General features: G+C 39.7%; 1 protein-coding gene across 1 annotated transcript in view; it reads right to left on the bottom strand.

Moving 5' to 3' along the window:
* Positions 1 to 5,680: 5,680 nt before the first annotated feature.
* LOC126188712 (craniofacial development protein 2-like) overlaps positions 5,681 to 18,536 on the bottom strand; it is a 61,748-nt gene continuing 48,892 nt past the window's right edge. Inside the window, exons 2-3 of the mRNA XM_049930320.1 lie at positions 15,790 to 16,892; positions 5,681 to 5,734 (exon numbers count right to left, since the gene is read on the bottom strand). Coding sequence (XP_049786277.1) covers positions 5,681 to 5,734; positions 15,790 to 16,892 — 1,157 coding nt within the window. The remainder of the gene's footprint in view (positions 5,735 to 15,789; positions 16,893 to 18,536) is intronic.

The following is an 18,536-nucleotide window of genomic DNA, read 5'->3' as shown; positions in this document are numbered from 1 at the left end:
TACGATACAGTACCATTTCATACCACTAGAGGATCCACAACAAAATGGCGCATCCTATTGACTATGCAGAGTATTACGGGCTAATCTGATTTCGGTAGCAGTGGAAATGTTGCAGCTGTGTCTAGCTCTTCGAGATGGCTCCTTTAGCAGCATTGAATGGCCTGGCATGACTGCAGCACCTACTGAATGATACTCCACTCCACGAACGGACTGCATCACGTTGTTTTGAGCCCTGTAACGGTGCATTACGGTACTATGGTCCGCCCCTGGTAGCTGATTGGTCAGCGTGACGCAATGCCATACCTATTCCGATTCCCGGCTGGGTCGGAGACTTTCTCCGCTCAGGGACTGGGTGTTGTGTTGTCATCATCGTCATCATTTCATCCGCGTAGACACGCAAGTCGCCGAAGTGGCGTCAATTCGAAAGACTTGCACCAGGCGAACGGTCTACCCGACGGGAAGCCCTAGCCGCACGGCATGAGTTTTGCTATTTGGGGAGAAAAATAACCGGTGATGGTCGAAGTAGAGAGGATATAAAATGTAGACTGGCAATGGCAAGGAAAGAGTTTCTGAAGAAGAGAAATTTGTTAATATCGAGTATAGATTTAAGTGTCAGGAAGTCGTTTCTGAAAGTATTTGTATGGAGTGTAGCCATGTATGGAAGTGAAACGTGGACCATAAATAGTTTAGTCAAGAAGAGAGTAGAAGATTTCGAAATGTGGTGCTACAGAAGAATGCTGAAGATTAGATGGGTAGATCACGAAAATAATGAGGAGGTACTGAATAGAATTGGAGAGAAGAGAAATTTGTGGCACAACTTGATTAGAAGAAGGGATCGGTTGGTAGGGTGTACTCTGAGGCATCAAGCGATCACCAATTTGAATTGGAGGGCAGCGTGGAGGGTAAAAATCGTAGGGGGGGCCAAGAGATGGATACACTAAGCAGATTCAGAAGGATGTAGGTTGCAGTAGGTACTGGGGTATAAAGAAGTTGTTGAGCTGCATCAAACCAGTCTCTGGACTGAAAATCACAACAAGTACATCAGTTTTTTCTAGTCAGTTTTTCTTGTCATTTTCTCTGGTATTATTCTCAAACATCATACACGAAAGACTCTCATTAACGCCAGTAATTCAGTCCAAAATATTGCACTGTTGTTAATTTACACCTTTTAATGTTACTGGTTATAGTGTTACAGATGAGTTACAGTATGCATCTATTCTGAAAAAAATGTCGGCAGGCGTGGAATTCCTGGCTAAGTTAAGAAATGATGATGACATAAAATTGTTATACTTAAAGTTATTTTCATTTTATGATGTTAGAAATTCGTATTTTAAAAAAAAACGTGTAACTTTCAAGTTAATTTTTCCTGTCTCATATAAACTGTTAAGAAATGATTCTTTGGATGTTACGAGTAGCTGTGAGCAACAACAAATTAATTTCAAAACATTTGCTTCTGATGAGTACCTGCTGAGAAAATTACCTTACACAACCAAAAATACAGGATTTAGTTGCAGAAAGAATCATGTAAAGGAAAATAGACAATATTCGCGTTCGCATTAGAAGTCAGCGTGAGCTATAAAATACGTCATACCTATACTGAGGTGACAAACGTCATGGGATACGTCCTAATATCAAGTAGGACCTCTTTTTTTCTGGAGTTGTGCATCAGGTTGAAGTAGCACGAACCCAACAAATCGCTGGAAGCCTCCTGCATAAATATTGAGCCGTGCTGACTCTGTAGCTGTCCATAATTCCGAGGGTACTGCCAGTGCAAGATTTTGTGCACAAACTGACCTCTCGGGTAAATTCTAGTGACCGATACCATCCGTTGGCTTTGACCAATGACGTAATGTGAGATGTTATTTTGTTTGTGCCGCAGATTGTTGTCGATGAACGTTAAATGATTTCTCTGAATTTCCTCGTTACGCTCGTATATTAAAAATACGATGTAGATTGTTTTGTTTTCATTTCGTAATTTGTTTTCACCGTCTTTTGTTAATGAAAGTAGTCGTGATTTATAAGGTCTTGATTTCTCACGCTGTTCGTTATGGATGAGTCAGTTGTTTTTAGTGCGAAAATTCTGCTTCAGAAAATGAGTGACCGTAAATCAACTATAAAATTTTTGAAATCATTGGGCGTCGTTGCGGGGAAAGAGAAGGATTTCTGTGTTGCAAGGCCATTTAGAGCAATACTGTTGGAGGAAGAGTATTCCTAAAGGTTATTGTTTATTTCTTGCATTTATGAAAGTAGTCAGCAAAATATACAGGCCTCGTTTTGTTAGTTAGGTGTTGGTGGGTCTGATACTTTTTTCTTGTTTTACGTTGCGTTTTTTCATGTTACTCTATTGTGCGAGTGTTAGTTTTTTGGTTTCTCTAGAGGGAGGTTTTTCTGTCGTTTTAATATTTTCTGGTTACAATGGTGGGCCGAGGGGTATTGCTGTGTCTTTGCCGGAGGGTTTATGTGAATGACTCGTGGTTTCATTTTTTTTTATTGTTTTAAAATTTTGCGTCTGATTGAGGGCGGAGGAACTGATTTGAGTGGTACGTCATTCGTGCCTTAAGTTTGTGTTTCTTATTATTTTTTCATTAGTTATTCTGGAATTTGCTTCTTTCGTTACAGTTTGACCTTCTAACATTATCATGTCTTGTTATGCCCTTATTTCGTTCTTGTCAGCCTCGATCTTTGACTCGTTTGGAAGTTCATATGCGGTAAGTTTCTTTTAATGTAACCAGTATTATCTTTTTCTTTTTGATGTTTTTGCTACACTTGTCTTATTTTTATTGTCACTCCCGGGGTATCGGTTTACTTGGTGTTATTTGGAGCTACATCATCTGGTGTCACATTCGTGTAGTATAGTTATCGGTTGCAAGATTCGGTCCTTTTTGCATTTCATTTCTTTGGTGTGCAGTAATGTGTGTAAAGATTTCCATTTTTTGAAAGTCTAGTCGTATTCTGTAGTTCACTAACAAGATCATTTTTTACGCACGTTTCTGATGTGTTATAAGACTTTTGCGCAACAAACAGTAATATTGGAATCGGTTAACAGAAATGACCTCCTACACAGTTTGCTTCTAGTTACCGATTCCAACTATTCGACGATTCATTATTTAGACTGTTTTTGCAGTACGTATGGAAAATATAATAGAACAGGCTCTGCTAACGGTATACTACGCCTTCCACATCGCTGGCAACAGGTTCTACACAACGCTGTTCAATTATATTACATAATATATCCACTCGTAATTGCTCTCGTGTTCTTAGTTATTTCAGTCCTCTTCAACTCGTTTAAATGAAACTCACGCGTAAATAATAGTCGCATAAAATGTAATATTTTATGGCACACTACATTCATTTGTTTACGAGTATTATCCATTCGATTCATAGATTGTGCATTGCAGCATGTTTGCCTTACGTATGACGTCATTGGTCAAAGCCGACGGGTGGTATCGGACACTAGAATTTATCCGACCTCTCGATTAGTCCCATAATCGTCCGATGGAATTGATGTCGGGTGATTTGGTTGGCCAAATCATTCCCTCTAAACGTCCTCGATGTTCTATAAACTGAAAGCGAACAGTGGTGGCCCGGTGAAATGGCGCATTGTCACCCATAAAAATTCCATCCTTGTTTGGGAGCATGAAGTCAATGAATGGTTTCAAATGGTCTAACTCCCAGGATCCAGTACATTCCATGTAAACACAGACCACACCATTATGGAACCGCCAACAGCTTGCACTTGCACAGCGCCTTCTTCACAACCTTGGTTCACGGCTTTGTGAGGCCAGCGCCACTCTTAAACCCTGCCATCAGCTCTTACGAACTGAAATCGGGAAACAACTGACGAGAGAGTGGCATAAAGGGTGGCAATAATACCATCCATTTCTTGTGAAAGCCAGTCGCCTAGGGTACGACCGATATGGTCACGAGCGCAGAAGACGCGCTGCAGGCGATGTCGTGTTGCTAGCACTGTTCTAGCCGATTCGTTCGTCGTACGTCCCAAGTTATTTCACGGAATATGGCCTGCCTGGTAGCACTGACAACTCAACACAAATCTCTCCGTCGTTAAGTGAATGCCGTCTGCCATTGTGTTGTCGGTGGTAAGATTTAATGCCTGAAATTTTGTATTTCCGACACATTCTTGACACGGTGGATATCGCATTATTGAATTCTCTAACGATTACCGAAATGGAATGTCGCATGGTTGCAGCTCCAACTATCATTCCTCCTCCAAAGTCTGTTAATTGCCGTCGCGAGACCACAATCACGTCGGAAACTCTTTCACACGAATCACCTGAGTTCCCCGCCAGTGCACTGCCCTTGTATACTTTGTGTACGCGATACCACCGCCATCTGTATACGTGCATATCGCTTTTGTCATCTCGGTGTATAGTCCTTAGATGCTGATTTTTGCCCCTCCTGCTGTTTCGTGGTTAATGCGCGTTTTTTATATATATATATATACTTTGGAGGAACTCCATACATTTATTTCCACAAAAACATGCACAAAATCTCTGCTTCCACTCCCAATTTATGTGGATGCTATATATCCATCACCGAAATCAGGAGTTGCATCTTAACACACCAGTATCCACACAACCTAATTATACTGTTTTAATGAAACTTTTCCTTGTAATTATTTTCAGTTAGCCATTTGCGTTCTGTGTTTAAACACGCACATAGATTTTTGAGACTTCAGGATGCCAATAACGAAAATTTTAACACTACATCTTTAAACGGAACGTGAGCCACTCTATAAATCCGGAGACGGATGTAGGAAATCTACTCTAACGCCATAAATCATAATCTGTGAAGATATTTGCTTGAAATATCTTTTCGTGTTAACTATAAACTCCTCTTTTCCAAAAATGCAGAAAATGAAATCTGCTATTTTTCCCATAATATAGAATGACGCACCCTTAGAAAGACCGACTCTGCCACTGGTGTCGTTTCTTTTGCCGTTTTAGTACTTTTATTTTCATAAAATTTCACACAAGTATGAACCAAATCAAAATGTGAACGGTTTCAGAAAATTTTTAACAGAATATATTGCAACATAATGTTCTCCTTTTTTTCAGCTGGCTAACGGAAATGGACTTGGATTTGGAATTCGACGCTGAGGCAATAGAGGATGATTTACTTGAAGAACTGGAGATAGTTATGGAGTACTGGCCGGATGACGACTTCGGAGGACCAGACGATTTCACATCGGATGACTTGATATTCGAAGAATTCTTACCCGACACGGAAGAAATTGGACGACTGCTCGAGATAGAGGACACGGTAGATAAGGATTTTGTCTACGACGAATTATTGCCTGATGAAGAAGAGTTTGGGCATGTACTCGATATTGTAGAAGAGGAAGAAACACAGCTTCGCACTGCAGTCACAACAGCTTGTGAAGAATTCATTGTTATGCGTGTGAATCTTGCCATAACTCTAAAATATGTCATACCAAAACGTAGTTTACCTAAGATAGTGCGTGATTGGTTAAACAAATAAATAAATGCACCTCTTGCTTATTTCTTTAAGCGTTTCTTTTGTCTCAGTATTACAGTAAGAGCTGTAGACCGGTACTGTACCTGGTAACTCTGCAGTAGACGAATATTTTGTATGTATCCGTTCTAAACTATTCAGCTTCCAGGAAGTAAACACTGCCTGAATCCTCAGCTGCCTACGGAAGTTACGGGCACTGTTTGTCACTGTAAATGAAGGAATAAGAGTAGAAACTATTGACCTGCAGAGAAGAAGTACCACCTGTTCATGAATTACATTATGCACAAATGTTATTGAGATGAACTCGATCCTCTGTCTCTTCTCCAAGTTGAACTTCCCGGGAGCAATACAGTAATGGCATAGCACGAGCACAGAACCAGAAACGAGCACTAAATGGATATTTTCTTAATAATGCGTCATTGGTTGTTGCTTTGCAGACTGATTTTTTTTTTTTTTTCAGTCGGCACCACTGAATACTTTCTCTGTGTGACCACTTTCGGTGATACATACTATCCGTAGAGAATCGCAGACGAATTATTTGTCATTTCATTTTATGCCACTTTTGTTAATTTCATTTTTCAAATCATCATGATGATATCGTTGTTTATCTGTCGCTAGACATGGCTGGTATTTTTGGTTTACATTTGTTTGCATTCTTTACTGTTCCTGCAGATGGAGACAATTTGCAATAAAATTATTACGTCCTTGCGTGATGTTGTTACGTAACATCAGATAATAATATTAACGAATTTGGTGTTATTTTCGCTTTTGGAATATGTGAATGCAATGTCTATAGTTTGTTTCGATAGTACCTAAGTCAGCCCGATTGCTGTAATTTTTCTGTTATAGTCACGTTAGATTTTAATTCCAACTGAGATCCAATACATTAATTTGCCTTCCCTCTCCCCCCTCACCGTATTTAGGTATGGACTGAGGAACACACAGGAAAACCTGCGTGGGGCATTCATCCTCAAAAAGAGTTGTCAGTCACACTAGTTTATGATTCATGAAAGTTAACAGTCTTATTTTTGTTAGAAACTTTATTCTCGCTATTTTTCGTTGTATATCAACTTTTTTTTAACTTTACAACGTTTCCTTTTCCGCAGTTACTCTCAGAATAGGGTCTTACGAAGGTGTTATGATGATAGGTTTCCTGATTAATAAACTTGGCGAGCAACTGTGTGCGTGACAGACGATTCATCAGTGGAGCAGGTGTCGCCCCATCCAAGGATGCAACTCCTGTCTCAGCAAGTAGACCCTCAATACGATCGAATTTACAGCTTGCAGACTCGCCGTCCAGAAAAGGGTGGCGGACGTACATGAAACAATCGTAGAAAATTCTTAGAAGTAGACAAAATGGGGTCTAGTTTAGCAGGGGATACAACCCGTCGGCTTTGACCAATGACGTCAGTATTGGTCAGAGAGCATGTATTACAAAGATGAAAGAGGTGAGAAGAATGTTCAGAAACAAAGGAATGCAAGAGTGAAAAACTGTATTTCACATATATAAGGGCCAGTAGTATTTTCACGTTAACGATATCACATGTTTGTATCTTAGTATTTCTCCTCAAAATACAATGGAAAGAAAGGAATGAAATATATTACTTGCAAAGAATACATCGCGTTACATGTATGTCAGTTGTATCTCGAAACTCTTTCGAACTGTATTCCTCAAGTGCAGTACGGGATACAAGTTGAGCGTACGTCGATTTCTTAGTTTCAACTACCATTGCTATCCTGTTGTTCACTGGAACTATATATCCTCTTCTTCACTAAACCGTAAATGAAACACCGGATACAAATTAAAAGCCCATTCGAAGTATGTTGCTTAGTTACAGTACGGAATACGAATTTGTCGTAAGTAAAAAAAAAATGGTTCAAATGGCTCTGAGCACTATAGGACTTAACATCTAACTAACCTAAGGACATCACACAACACCCAGTCATCACGAGGCAGAGAATATCGTAAGTCGATTTCTTCGTTTTCACTAGCATCATTGTCCTGTTCTTCACTTGAACGATGTATCCTCCGCTTCAGTAAACCCTAAATGGAGCACGTGACACAAATTGCAGATGTGTTTTTTATTTCATTCCCGCTATTAGTAACAGTCTTTTCTTACGTACATATCAGTACTACTGATGACAGAAGGACCTACGTATGTAATATATGTATACTAGACTTCCGTTAACACATGTACAATTTGTATCCCGTACTTCACTATAGGGTACTGTTTTCTTGTTGCCTAGGACGCTAATAGTATCCCATTCGTTGCTTGAGCTATACAGCTGTACCCAACATTTGTATCTTGCTCGCCAATTGACATATATAGTGTCAGTGTAGAGGAGAAGTGAAGGACGGGATCCAAATTTTAGTTATGTCGTCAGTTATAGGCGAAGTGAAGGACGGGGTCAAATTTTAGCTGCATCGGGGGTTTCGCCTGTTATATAGCAAGTGCACATTTGAAAATGTACTGATATTAGTGCTGAGAAATGAAAGAAGATCGACAGCTGAGAAATATCTATTATGTATTTCACAACACGAAAATACACATATTGGTGGAATAAAACAGTGAAATAACAAAATAGTGAAATACCGTGAAAGAAGCAAATGGAAAAGTGAACTTACCACACGGAGATATCGAGGAATAACCGAAGCTCGCCTAGAGAGACAGTAACGAAAATTACGTACCCACAAACAGGCAAATACATTCCTATAAACGAAAATAAGACACTAAGAATTGTTCTACAACAACAAACTAATACTCCAAATTACTTCAATATCATTACGAATAATTATTTTAATGTACAATGACAGCGCTTCTCCGGAACACACAACAGTTTTATTACCTATGCCTCGAAGTGAAGACATTACTATCTGTGACTAATGTATGACGTCATTGGTCAAAGTCGACGAGTTGTAACCCCTGCTTCACTAGACCCACAAAATGCTAACAGCTTCCTGAGGAAACGACTCATAAATGGTCAGTCAAGCAACTGGACACAGAGGTGTGCCTCATAATGAATAAACATCTTAACGCAACAAGAACTGTTTGGGTTAAAGAGGAGTGTCAGGGTTGAAAGTTGGTTTGAAAGCACCAACCATGACTTCTCCTCCATGTGGATCAGTCGTTTACTTGTTTCTCATTAGCTCCAACACATGTTCACTGTGTCAGGTTTCCACTGTTCGCTTTACCTCTGCTCTCATCTATTCTCAACAAAGTCAATGAGTCGTCAGCTGTACATAATTTAAAATTATGATTTAAGATGCTTTGAAGTACAGTTCGTCCTTGGCAACACAGGCGTACAAGTTCAAATGTTCATTACTCAGCGGTTACCCAGTCTCAACAGGCATACCCATAAGTTCGCGTGTGGAATGCACAGTGTCGATTCAAGTCACATCAAGATACGTGTTCATGAATAGCAACGCCATCGCTGTTCACACAGAAACACACATAAATTCAAAACTTTGAGATCTGGATTGCCGTGTGAAGGTAAGTGTTAACACAGTTTATCAGTTATCTACACCTAAGAGGATTTCCTTTCCATCGATCTCATTACAAGGTCAGTTCATTCATGCAAGATTGGCTTATTTAATGTTTTAAATGATCGTATAGTCAGTCTGCGAATACGAATCTGACTGAATTACATCACGTGCTCACAATACCTGTTGATTGCTGTCCCAAAACCTGTTACCATCGAATGCCTATGCAAATTAAACGAATTATTTTAAACAAAATAATTCAAATAATTCAGAAGTATGGAGTTTCTATAGCATTTGAGGCACTTCTGCCCCATAGCTGTTTCTCTTTTTACTTCCTTGGATGCCATTTCAAGCTCAAGTGGCTGCTAAATAGCAATTGCCCACAGAGTGTTGCGTGTTTCGTAGACTCTTTGTTTCATACACAGCTAATTTGCACCGCGTCTGTAGAACGTGCGAATCATAGCAAGTCTAAGAGAGACAGCAACCTCTCTAAAATTTTACCGTAGGGCGTAAAATTCTAAACCTCGGTTGAAACACCACCGTTACTTAGAATTTCTGAAACCCAGTTTGCTTAAGAAACTTCCTGGCAGATTAAAACTGTGTGCCCGACCGAGACTCGAACTCGGGACCCTTGCCTTTCGCGGGCAAGTGCTCTACCAACTGAGCTACCGAAGCACGACTCACGCCCGGTACCCACAGCTTTACTTCTGCCAGTACCTCGTCTCCTACCTTCCAAACTTTACAGAAGCTCTCCTGCGAACGCTGCAGAACTAGCACTCCTGAAAGAAAGGATATTGCGGAGACATGGCTTAGCCACAGCCTGGGGGATGTTTCCAGAATGAGATTTTCACTCTGCAGCGGAGTGTGCGCTGATATGAAACTTCCTGGCAGATTAAAACTGTGTGCCCGACCGAGACTCGAACTCGGGACCCTTGCCTTTCGCGGGCAAGTGCTCTACCAACTGAGCTACCGAAGCACGACTCACGCCCGGTACCCACAGCCAGGAAGTTTCATATCAGCGCACACTCCGCTGCAGAGTGAAAATCTCATTCTGGAAACATCCCCCAGGCTGTGGCTAAGCCATGTCTCCGCAATATCCTTTCTTTCAGGAGTGCTAGTTCTGCAGCGTTCGCAGGAGAGCTTCTGTAAAGTTTGGAAGGTAGGAGACGAGGTACTGGCAGAAGTAAAGCTGTGGGTACCGGGCGTGAGTCGTGCTTCGGTAGCTCAGTTGGTAGAGCACTTGCCCGCGAAAGGCAAGGGTCCCGAGTTCGAGTCTCGGTCGGGCACACAGTTTTAATCTGCCAGGAAGTTTCATATCAGCGCACACTCCGCTGCAGAGTGAAAATCTCATTCTGGAAACATCCCCCAGGCTGTGGCTAAGCCATGTCTCCGCAATATCCTTTCTTTCAGGAGTGCTAGTTCTGCAGCGTTCGCAGGAGAGCTTCTGTAAAGTTTGGAAGGTAGGAGACGAGGTACTGGCAGAAGTAAAGCTGTGGGTACGGGGCGTGAGTCGTGCTTCGGTAGCTCAGTTGGTAGAGCACTTGCCCGCGAAAGGCAAGGGTCCCGAGTTCGAGTCTCGGTCGGGCACACAGTTTTAATCTGCCAGGAAGTTTCATATCAGCGCACACTCCGCTGCAGAGTGAAAATCTCATTCTGGAAAGCCAGTTTGCTTAAGGTTAAATTTCACTTAGCCTATGAGGTACAGTCTGTTTTACTTCAGGCTGCTTGAACAGTGGAATGATTCCATGGCCCTTTTTCCAATACAATACTAGTTATACATCGTTCCTTGTCCATTGCTATCATATATTAACTAATTTTTTATATCATTTGTGCTACTGTTTTGTGATTTCTATATACCTTATATTTTTACAAGTAGGTACTGGGGGAAGTTCTCGAAGGTACACCAGCTAATTATTTCTTATTTAATTTGGATTTTCACATCTTCTTCTATCATCTCTTTTTCAACTATGAGAGGCTACACTCTTCACTTTCAATCTTTATTCGTATCAACACATTAACACTATCTTGTGCTTTCTTCCCACAGAATGCGTAGGATGTATAGCACTGTTGCCTTACACACCTGCGTTTTATGCATAGCACTGTATGCAAGTGACTTAAAGTCTGTTTTGTATCTTACATTTTCCAAAATAAATGTATGACAGCCAGTGTTTAGTTTGCATTAATATCACAGATACTAGTTAGTTTCATACATAGTTATCCCCACTCACTATGTACTCGCACATGTAAAATCAACACGTCTACTTGTAATGAAAGATAGGGGCATAAACACATATACTACTGTCTTATTATCATGTTAGTAACATTTTTTGAAGTCCTTATGAAAATACAGACGTCTCACTATGCCTGCCACATAATACCTTAGTAAGTATTCTGCTGCATTGGGTATCCTGGCTATTATGAAGGTATCAATACATAGTAACTGCAATTATTTACTCTTCTTACTCGTATGTTGAAGAGAAGATTTAGAATGGCTTCTCAGTAGTACCTGCCCTCCTACCCTATACCTTTGCAGCTCTGCTAGTCTCCTATCAAAGCGCATCTTCCTCTCAGCAGCTCTTTCAGTTAATGCCATAATGGCTTTCCTCATCTTTTCTTCCCAGGCAATGTTATCCCTGGGTATTTTAGGTACAGGATTGAACCATTCAACTATTTCTACCCTTTTAAACATTAAATAATTGGGTGTGCAACCTAAACGCATATGAGGTAAATTATTAACTATTTCTTCAAACAGAGGTAAGTAGCCTAACCATTTTGATTGTTGTGTAGGACAGTATGCTCTCATACGAATAATGGTTGAAACCTGGTAATCAAGGAAGGCAGGATTCGGTTACGATTGTGGATGGGGCCATAATCAGTTACTATTGGTTCCCTTTTGCAATTACACGCATTTAACACGATAATTCCAAACTTAGCAACAAATATATTACACATTATCAATGAAAGAATAAACAACTATGTAATTAATAGTGCTTTCAACGCGTTACAATTTACCAAATGAGCATAAAATACAAACACAGCAAATAATGTTTTAAAAACACGCAATGTGATCCCAGTTAGAATTTTAAGGCAAGTAACCACAGTCACGACTGAAAGCCTCTAACGCCATGAACAGGAATTATAAAAAAATTTAACAAACACTCTGTAAAACAGAAATTAGAACAGAAAAGGTTAATTTAAAGTGACAAGCAACTGATCACCAAACAGGTGATGCAAAATGATGGCAAACTTGGTAGCACAATCATTTCAACCAGCTGTAAGGCCAAGAATGGCAATTACATAAAAAATTTTAGAAACATACAATAAAATAGCAAATGAATTAATAAAACACAAGGGCCAGTCAAATATGGTGCACCAGGAATCTACCTCTGAGTAGGTCTGACAGAGAACACCTTCGCGAGCGATGAGATAGGCAGCCAATAGTTGCATTCACTTCACAAGATGGTAACTCAGACTAGTGGCAGTCCAACGAATGACTAATGATAATTTTGGTGAGGCTACCTGGCGTCCAATAAACCAAACGCAAAGATGTAGAAATACGCCAAAACCGGAACTGACGATCTGGATTCCGTCCGCAGAATACTGTGCTTAGAGCGGCCGGAACCAGAAAGGAATCACTACCACCAGAGTAGGAAAATTGCCAACCAACCTACAATCAAGAAAGCTGCCGAAACTACACGCCTCACCGGACAGCAGCAGCAAGGCGAGGAAACGTACACTGTCGTTACATACACTAACCCCCAGGGCAGGTAACTGGGGCGTTAGTGGCCACGAGGCAGGAAAAATATCGCTGGTCGAACTCCACAAACAGTAACAAACTGAACGCAATAAATAGTAATTAGAAGTCCAGGAAAGCTAATCAGATCCGCCTTCCCCAAGCACTCCACTCGCTGCTTTTCGCCTCGGCAACACTATGAGCAGCAACACGAATCCAAGTCACTGAAGAATCACAAGATCTCACAATGATGGAGGTTTCTCTACTTGAATCCAAATGCACTCAACTTAAAGCTAGCGGGATCTGGTTTACGACGAGGTCGTGCACCCTCGTGACCACAGGCCTTCGATCTGGTAGTCCATGTGAGCTGCCAGCGGTCCCGACATGTTTCCCCACTACGCGGATCTGGCTCGTCCTGAGTCCCCAACCAAACTGCACACTGACTCGAACCGGAAGAAAAACGACGTCGCCCCAAAGATAGGGCAACAGTTACTACATATCGATAACCGCCTCTGTTGCCAGTAGTGGACAGGCAACGCTTGCGAAAGCAAGTGGCGCAAGTCAACACGAGAAGAAGACAGACAACCGCAACCATCTCAACTAAACGATACGGTCTTTCCTCCAACATAGGAAGGAAACCTACAAACATCACCAATGCGAGCCACAGCACGGCTCAGTGGTATAGACGTTATGGCAGTAGGTATCATGTGGTACAACATTCAGATAATATTCATATCTTTTGATAGCCCCTGGTCTAATTTCAGATACTCTTTCTTATTTCAGCAAAATACTTGCCAAGTATGGACTGCCCTATCTTTACCACTATCTGCTCCAGTATACTGGTCACAGAAGTGAATACCGGTAAATGTACAACTGCGTAAGTGACCTTGCTGCGCATCATTGGGAGCTTCAGGCCCTGGGAATATTTACTATGCCTTAATTCAGATTTTGGATAAATCCTGGTGTCCGATTTCACTCGTCGACTTTGACCAATGACATCATATCTAAGGCACAAACACTACGTATTGGCACTCTATGAAAGCAATGGATCATATTCGTACACAAACGAATGTAGCATACGATGAAATTACAATCACATTTACACAGTTATTTACTTAGTAAAAAATTATATCGAAACGAACTGAAGATAACGAAAATAGTTAAGAACAAGAAATAAAAATAATTTTTCATGTCTGGTAAGAAGTATTATCATAATTTATGCTATTAGAAAAGCACAGAGAACCTTTAAATTGAATTACAATAGAGCACATGGTGATGTCATACTGTTATAAAATACTGTTAATTTTTTTTATTATTATTTTGAGCTTTTCCTCAGTACAGAGGCTTATCTCCAAGATAATAATTTACTTGGAAATTACAATACAAACAATAAACGTTCTTAAACTATACTCTCAAAATATTTCTCCAGGTGTTTCGATCTTGCGTGTCCTCTTCCTCTGCGCCCATTCTCCTCATTGTGTGCTGTACATTTTGGAGCCAGGTGGTCACAGGACGTCCTCTTCTTCTTCTCCCCTCCGGTTCCCACTCCAGTATCAATTTTGGTATTCTGGCTTCCTCCATTCGTCGTACATGCCCGTACCACTGTAATTTCTTCCTATCCATTACGTCATATATTCTTTCTTTTATTTCCATTCTCCTTATTACTTCGGTGTTCCTTATCTTTTCTTTCCTGGAGATTCTTGCCGATCTTCTCCAAAAGTCCATCTCTAGAGCTTGTAATTTTTTAATGTGCTTCATGTTAATTGTCCAGGTCTCCGTTCCATACAGAACCACACTCTCTAATATGGATTTGTATATTAATTTTTTAGTTCTGCTCATTACATTCCTGCTCCATAAGACTGAGTTAAGCATCCCAATGACCCTCCGTCCGCTACTAATTCTTTTATTGATTTCTGACTGATTTTCCCTCGATTTCTAAAATGGATCCCAAATAACAGAAAGTGTTCATCTTTTTAATTTTCTTTCCTTCCATGTATAGCTCATCTGATTCATTAGTCAAGTATTCTGTTTTTTGCTAATTAATCTTCAAACCCCAAGTTTTGTATGCTACTGCTAGTTGATTGCACATATAATTAGCATCCTCCCCATCTTGTGCTACGACTACTTGATCATCAGCAAATAATAAATGATGTAGGTAAACTCCGTCTCTTATTTCTAATCCCATACTATTACATTTACGAGACCATGTTCTAAGGCTAATATCTATATAGATTTTAAATAATGATGGTGACATGGGACAGCCCTGTAAAAGGCCCTTGCTTGTTCTAAATTTCTGTGAAAGTTTATTACCAACTTTCACTTGGCAAATGTTATCTTTATACATCTGTCGTATTATTTTAATCAAGGAAGGGTTTATCTTTGCCATATGTAGTGCTCTCCAAAGTAATTTTCTTGGAACATTATCATACGCTTTTTCTAGATCTATGAAAATTAATCCTATACTTTTTGATTTTTCCCTATATTTCTCCAAAATCTGTCGTAATGTGAAAATATGGTCTACACATGATCTCCCAGCCGTGAATCCACATTGTTGTTCTTGGGTTCTAAAATTTTTTTCCAGTTTGTTTTTAATTACTTTCGCAAAAATTCTCATTAATGTGATTGTAACACAAATTCCTCGATAGTTTGAACAAATTCTGCGATCCCCTTTCTTAAATATTGTATTAATGTAACCTAGCTTCATCTCGTTGGGTATTGAATCTCCATGTATCATTTTGTTGAAGAGCTGTGTTATCAGTTTCACAATTTTGTCACCACCATATTTCAGACACCCCAGATTGATATTGCCTGGTCCCGGTGATTTACCATTCTTTCCTGTTCTCAACGCCTGAAGTACTTCACTTTCTAAAAGCTGGATCTCATCATCTTCATGTCCTTTATCTTCCCCTGTTCCTTCTTCTAGATATTCTTCTCTGTCCTCATTTAATAATTTTTGGAAATACTCTTCCCATTCCTTTTGTGTTATCAGTTGGAGATTAGTTTTGCTTTTTGTATCCTGTCGAAGTCCTTTCAATACTGACCATGCTTCTTTTGCTCTCCCAAATCGTAATTTGCTATTCACCTTGGCACATGTTCTTTCCCATGCTTCATTTTTTGCCATCCTTATTTTTTTCATCACTTCATTCTTCTTTTCCTTGTATATTGACCTTGTTTCTTCTGATTTATCATTCAACCACTGAAGGAACGCACTTCGTTTTTCTCTAACGAGGACCTCTAGTTCCTCTGACCACCACTCTGCTGCACAGTTGTGGTTGCTATCTTTTTTACCCAACACCTCTGTTGCTATGATTTTCACATTAGCTTTTATATTTTCATATATTTCCTCTGTACTTCCATCAAATGATTCAACCAGTTTCTTTTCCATCCTGGCCGCAAAGAGTGTTCTGATACTTTCGTCTTGTAGGCTGTCAATATTAAAAGGTAAATTTTCATCTTTCTCAGTCTGGTTCGTTTTATTTATGTTACTTGTATCACTCCTTGAATTCTTCCATGGCCAGAAAGACTTCATTTTAACTAGATAGTGGTCTGATCCACACTGGGCTCCTCTATGAGATCTGACGTCTACTGCCTTGAAACTACTTGTTTGCCTAATGATAATATAATGTATTATAGAACGAAGTTCTTTGGTGTTCTGTTGCCAAGTATATTTATGAATGTCCTTATGTTTGAAAAATGTGTTGGTAATTTTTAGATCAAATTTTTCACAAATTGCAATCAACCGTTCCCCATTGTCATTATATTCGTCCTCTCCATGTTTTCCTACTATTCTACAAGATTCTCTAATTCCTACCCTTCCATTCAGATCTCCCATGATAATCAGTTCCTTTCTTCTTGGGATTTTTTCAATAGTCTCCCTGTGGGTGTCCCAAAATGTATCTTTCTCCTTATCTTTAGTGTCGTTCGTGGGTGCATATACGCCAATAATCACAACTTCCCTAGCAAATAATGTCATTTCAACAGTTATAATACGTTGATTGATGAATGTCCATTTTGTGATTCTTTCTTTCCATGATTTCTTTATCATAATGGAGACTCGTGCTTTGGCTCTTACTGCTTTTGATACTCCACTCCAGATATGTACATAATTATCCAGTTCTTCTTCTCCTTGGCCTTTCTTCTTTGTTTCAGAGAGTGCGACAAAATCCATGTTGAACAGGTGAAGTTCTGCAGGGAGTAAATTTATTTTAGTGGAAATACCTTGCACATTCCAGCATCCAAACATAATTTTCCGTTTCTCATTGCCAGTTCGTCGTCCAAAGTTCCAATTTTTCCGAGGCATATTATTAGGTTGTTTAGCATTTTTATGTTTTTATGTGAGTGAGGAGCTGGCCCACTGCACAACCCCCAACCCGGAGGACCAGGTAATTTTTACTCAAGGTTTTCTTCCTTTAGCCTTTGATATGCCAATATCATACTACAAGGCAGCAGTTGCTAGTTTTGGTCCACCCCGGGTATTTTATTTCCCCGGCACCCACCATATCTGGTGAGCATTCCCCTATCCGCCACCTGGGGAGGCGCCCGATGGGAGACCAGCAAACTCCACAGAAGCCTGTGAACGTGCTGATTTTGGCCAGGGAGAAACTAAAAGTATCAGAAAAACGAGAAAATTAAATGAGTGACAATAGTACGAACAGTAACATAAAATGTGGAGAAACCGACACACTGAATTCGAAAAGAAGAGCCAGTACAGGACAAACGAATACCTACAAAAAAAATAAAGAATGTTGGAATCGATAACTAGAATTAACCTAGTAAGTACATTCCAGTTACAGATTCAAACCGCTTCATGATTCATATGTAAAGTATTTTATTAGATGTATGCGCTGAAACGTAATACCATTTCTATATTTGTATGCTCTCTAAAACTACTACGGTATATAACAAAAACTGGAATTGGTAACTAGAACTGACCTTCTATGCAGGTCTATTGTGGTCACCGATTCCAATGTTAGTAACTTTGTTGCAGTCGTTCAGAAAGCAATTACAAATGCAGAAATCATATTGGCCTACATTTTAGTCCACATACTTGCTTAAAAACGATCTAATTAATGAATCATCGAATGACTGGAATCGGTAACTAGAATGGCCTGTATACTGTAGGAGATCATTTCTAGTTACCGATTACAACTTTTCGATGGTTCATAATTTTGGACGTTTTCGCAGATAATCTGTGGACTACGCTTTTGTAAGATTTCTAGATTTCTTACTGATCTCAGACCTACTACGAGAAACTAATAAATATTGTAGGTACAGTTCCCAAATTTTTCTCCTTTTCATAGTAATGAAGATGGTAATACCATACGTAGAAACCCTGTAACACTTTAGTGCACACACGTTTTGTTAAAAAATGTAAATAACGGACAGTGGAATGGGTGGAATCGGTAACTAGGATTAACCTGTACAGACCAGATGCTTGTGCACTCGTCCCGTTAGATTTAACAGTTAGTATTAGAAGTTGACGCTGATTCATAATAATATGACTTCACCATGCGCTATACTGTACTGGATTTAAAGGTTCTCTGTGCTTTTCTTACTTGCATCAATTACGATGATAATTTATTTCAGACATGTATACTTCACTTCTTCAGTTCTTATTTATTTTCGTAATCTTTAATTCTTATCTCTATAATTTGTGTCTAAGTAAAGTAATGAATCATGTGAACTGTTTTAGTAACTTTATTGTATGCTACAATCGTGTGTTTACGAATATGATCTGATGATTTCAAAGATTGCCTCTATGTAGCGTCTCTGCCTTAGGTATGACGTCATTGCTCAAAGCCGACGAGTGGAATCGGACACTAAAATTGA

The sequence above is a fragment of the Schistocerca cancellata genome, chromosome 5 (genome assembly GCF_023864275.1).
Source record: "Schistocerca cancellata isolate TAMUIC-IGC-003103 chromosome 5, iqSchCanc2.1, whole genome shotgun sequence".
Classification (NCBI taxonomy): Eukaryota; Metazoa; Arthropoda; class Insecta; order Orthoptera; family Acrididae; genus Schistocerca; species Schistocerca cancellata.
Note: the sequence above shows the minus strand (reverse complement) of the source record. Positions and strands in the feature narration are given on the sequence as shown.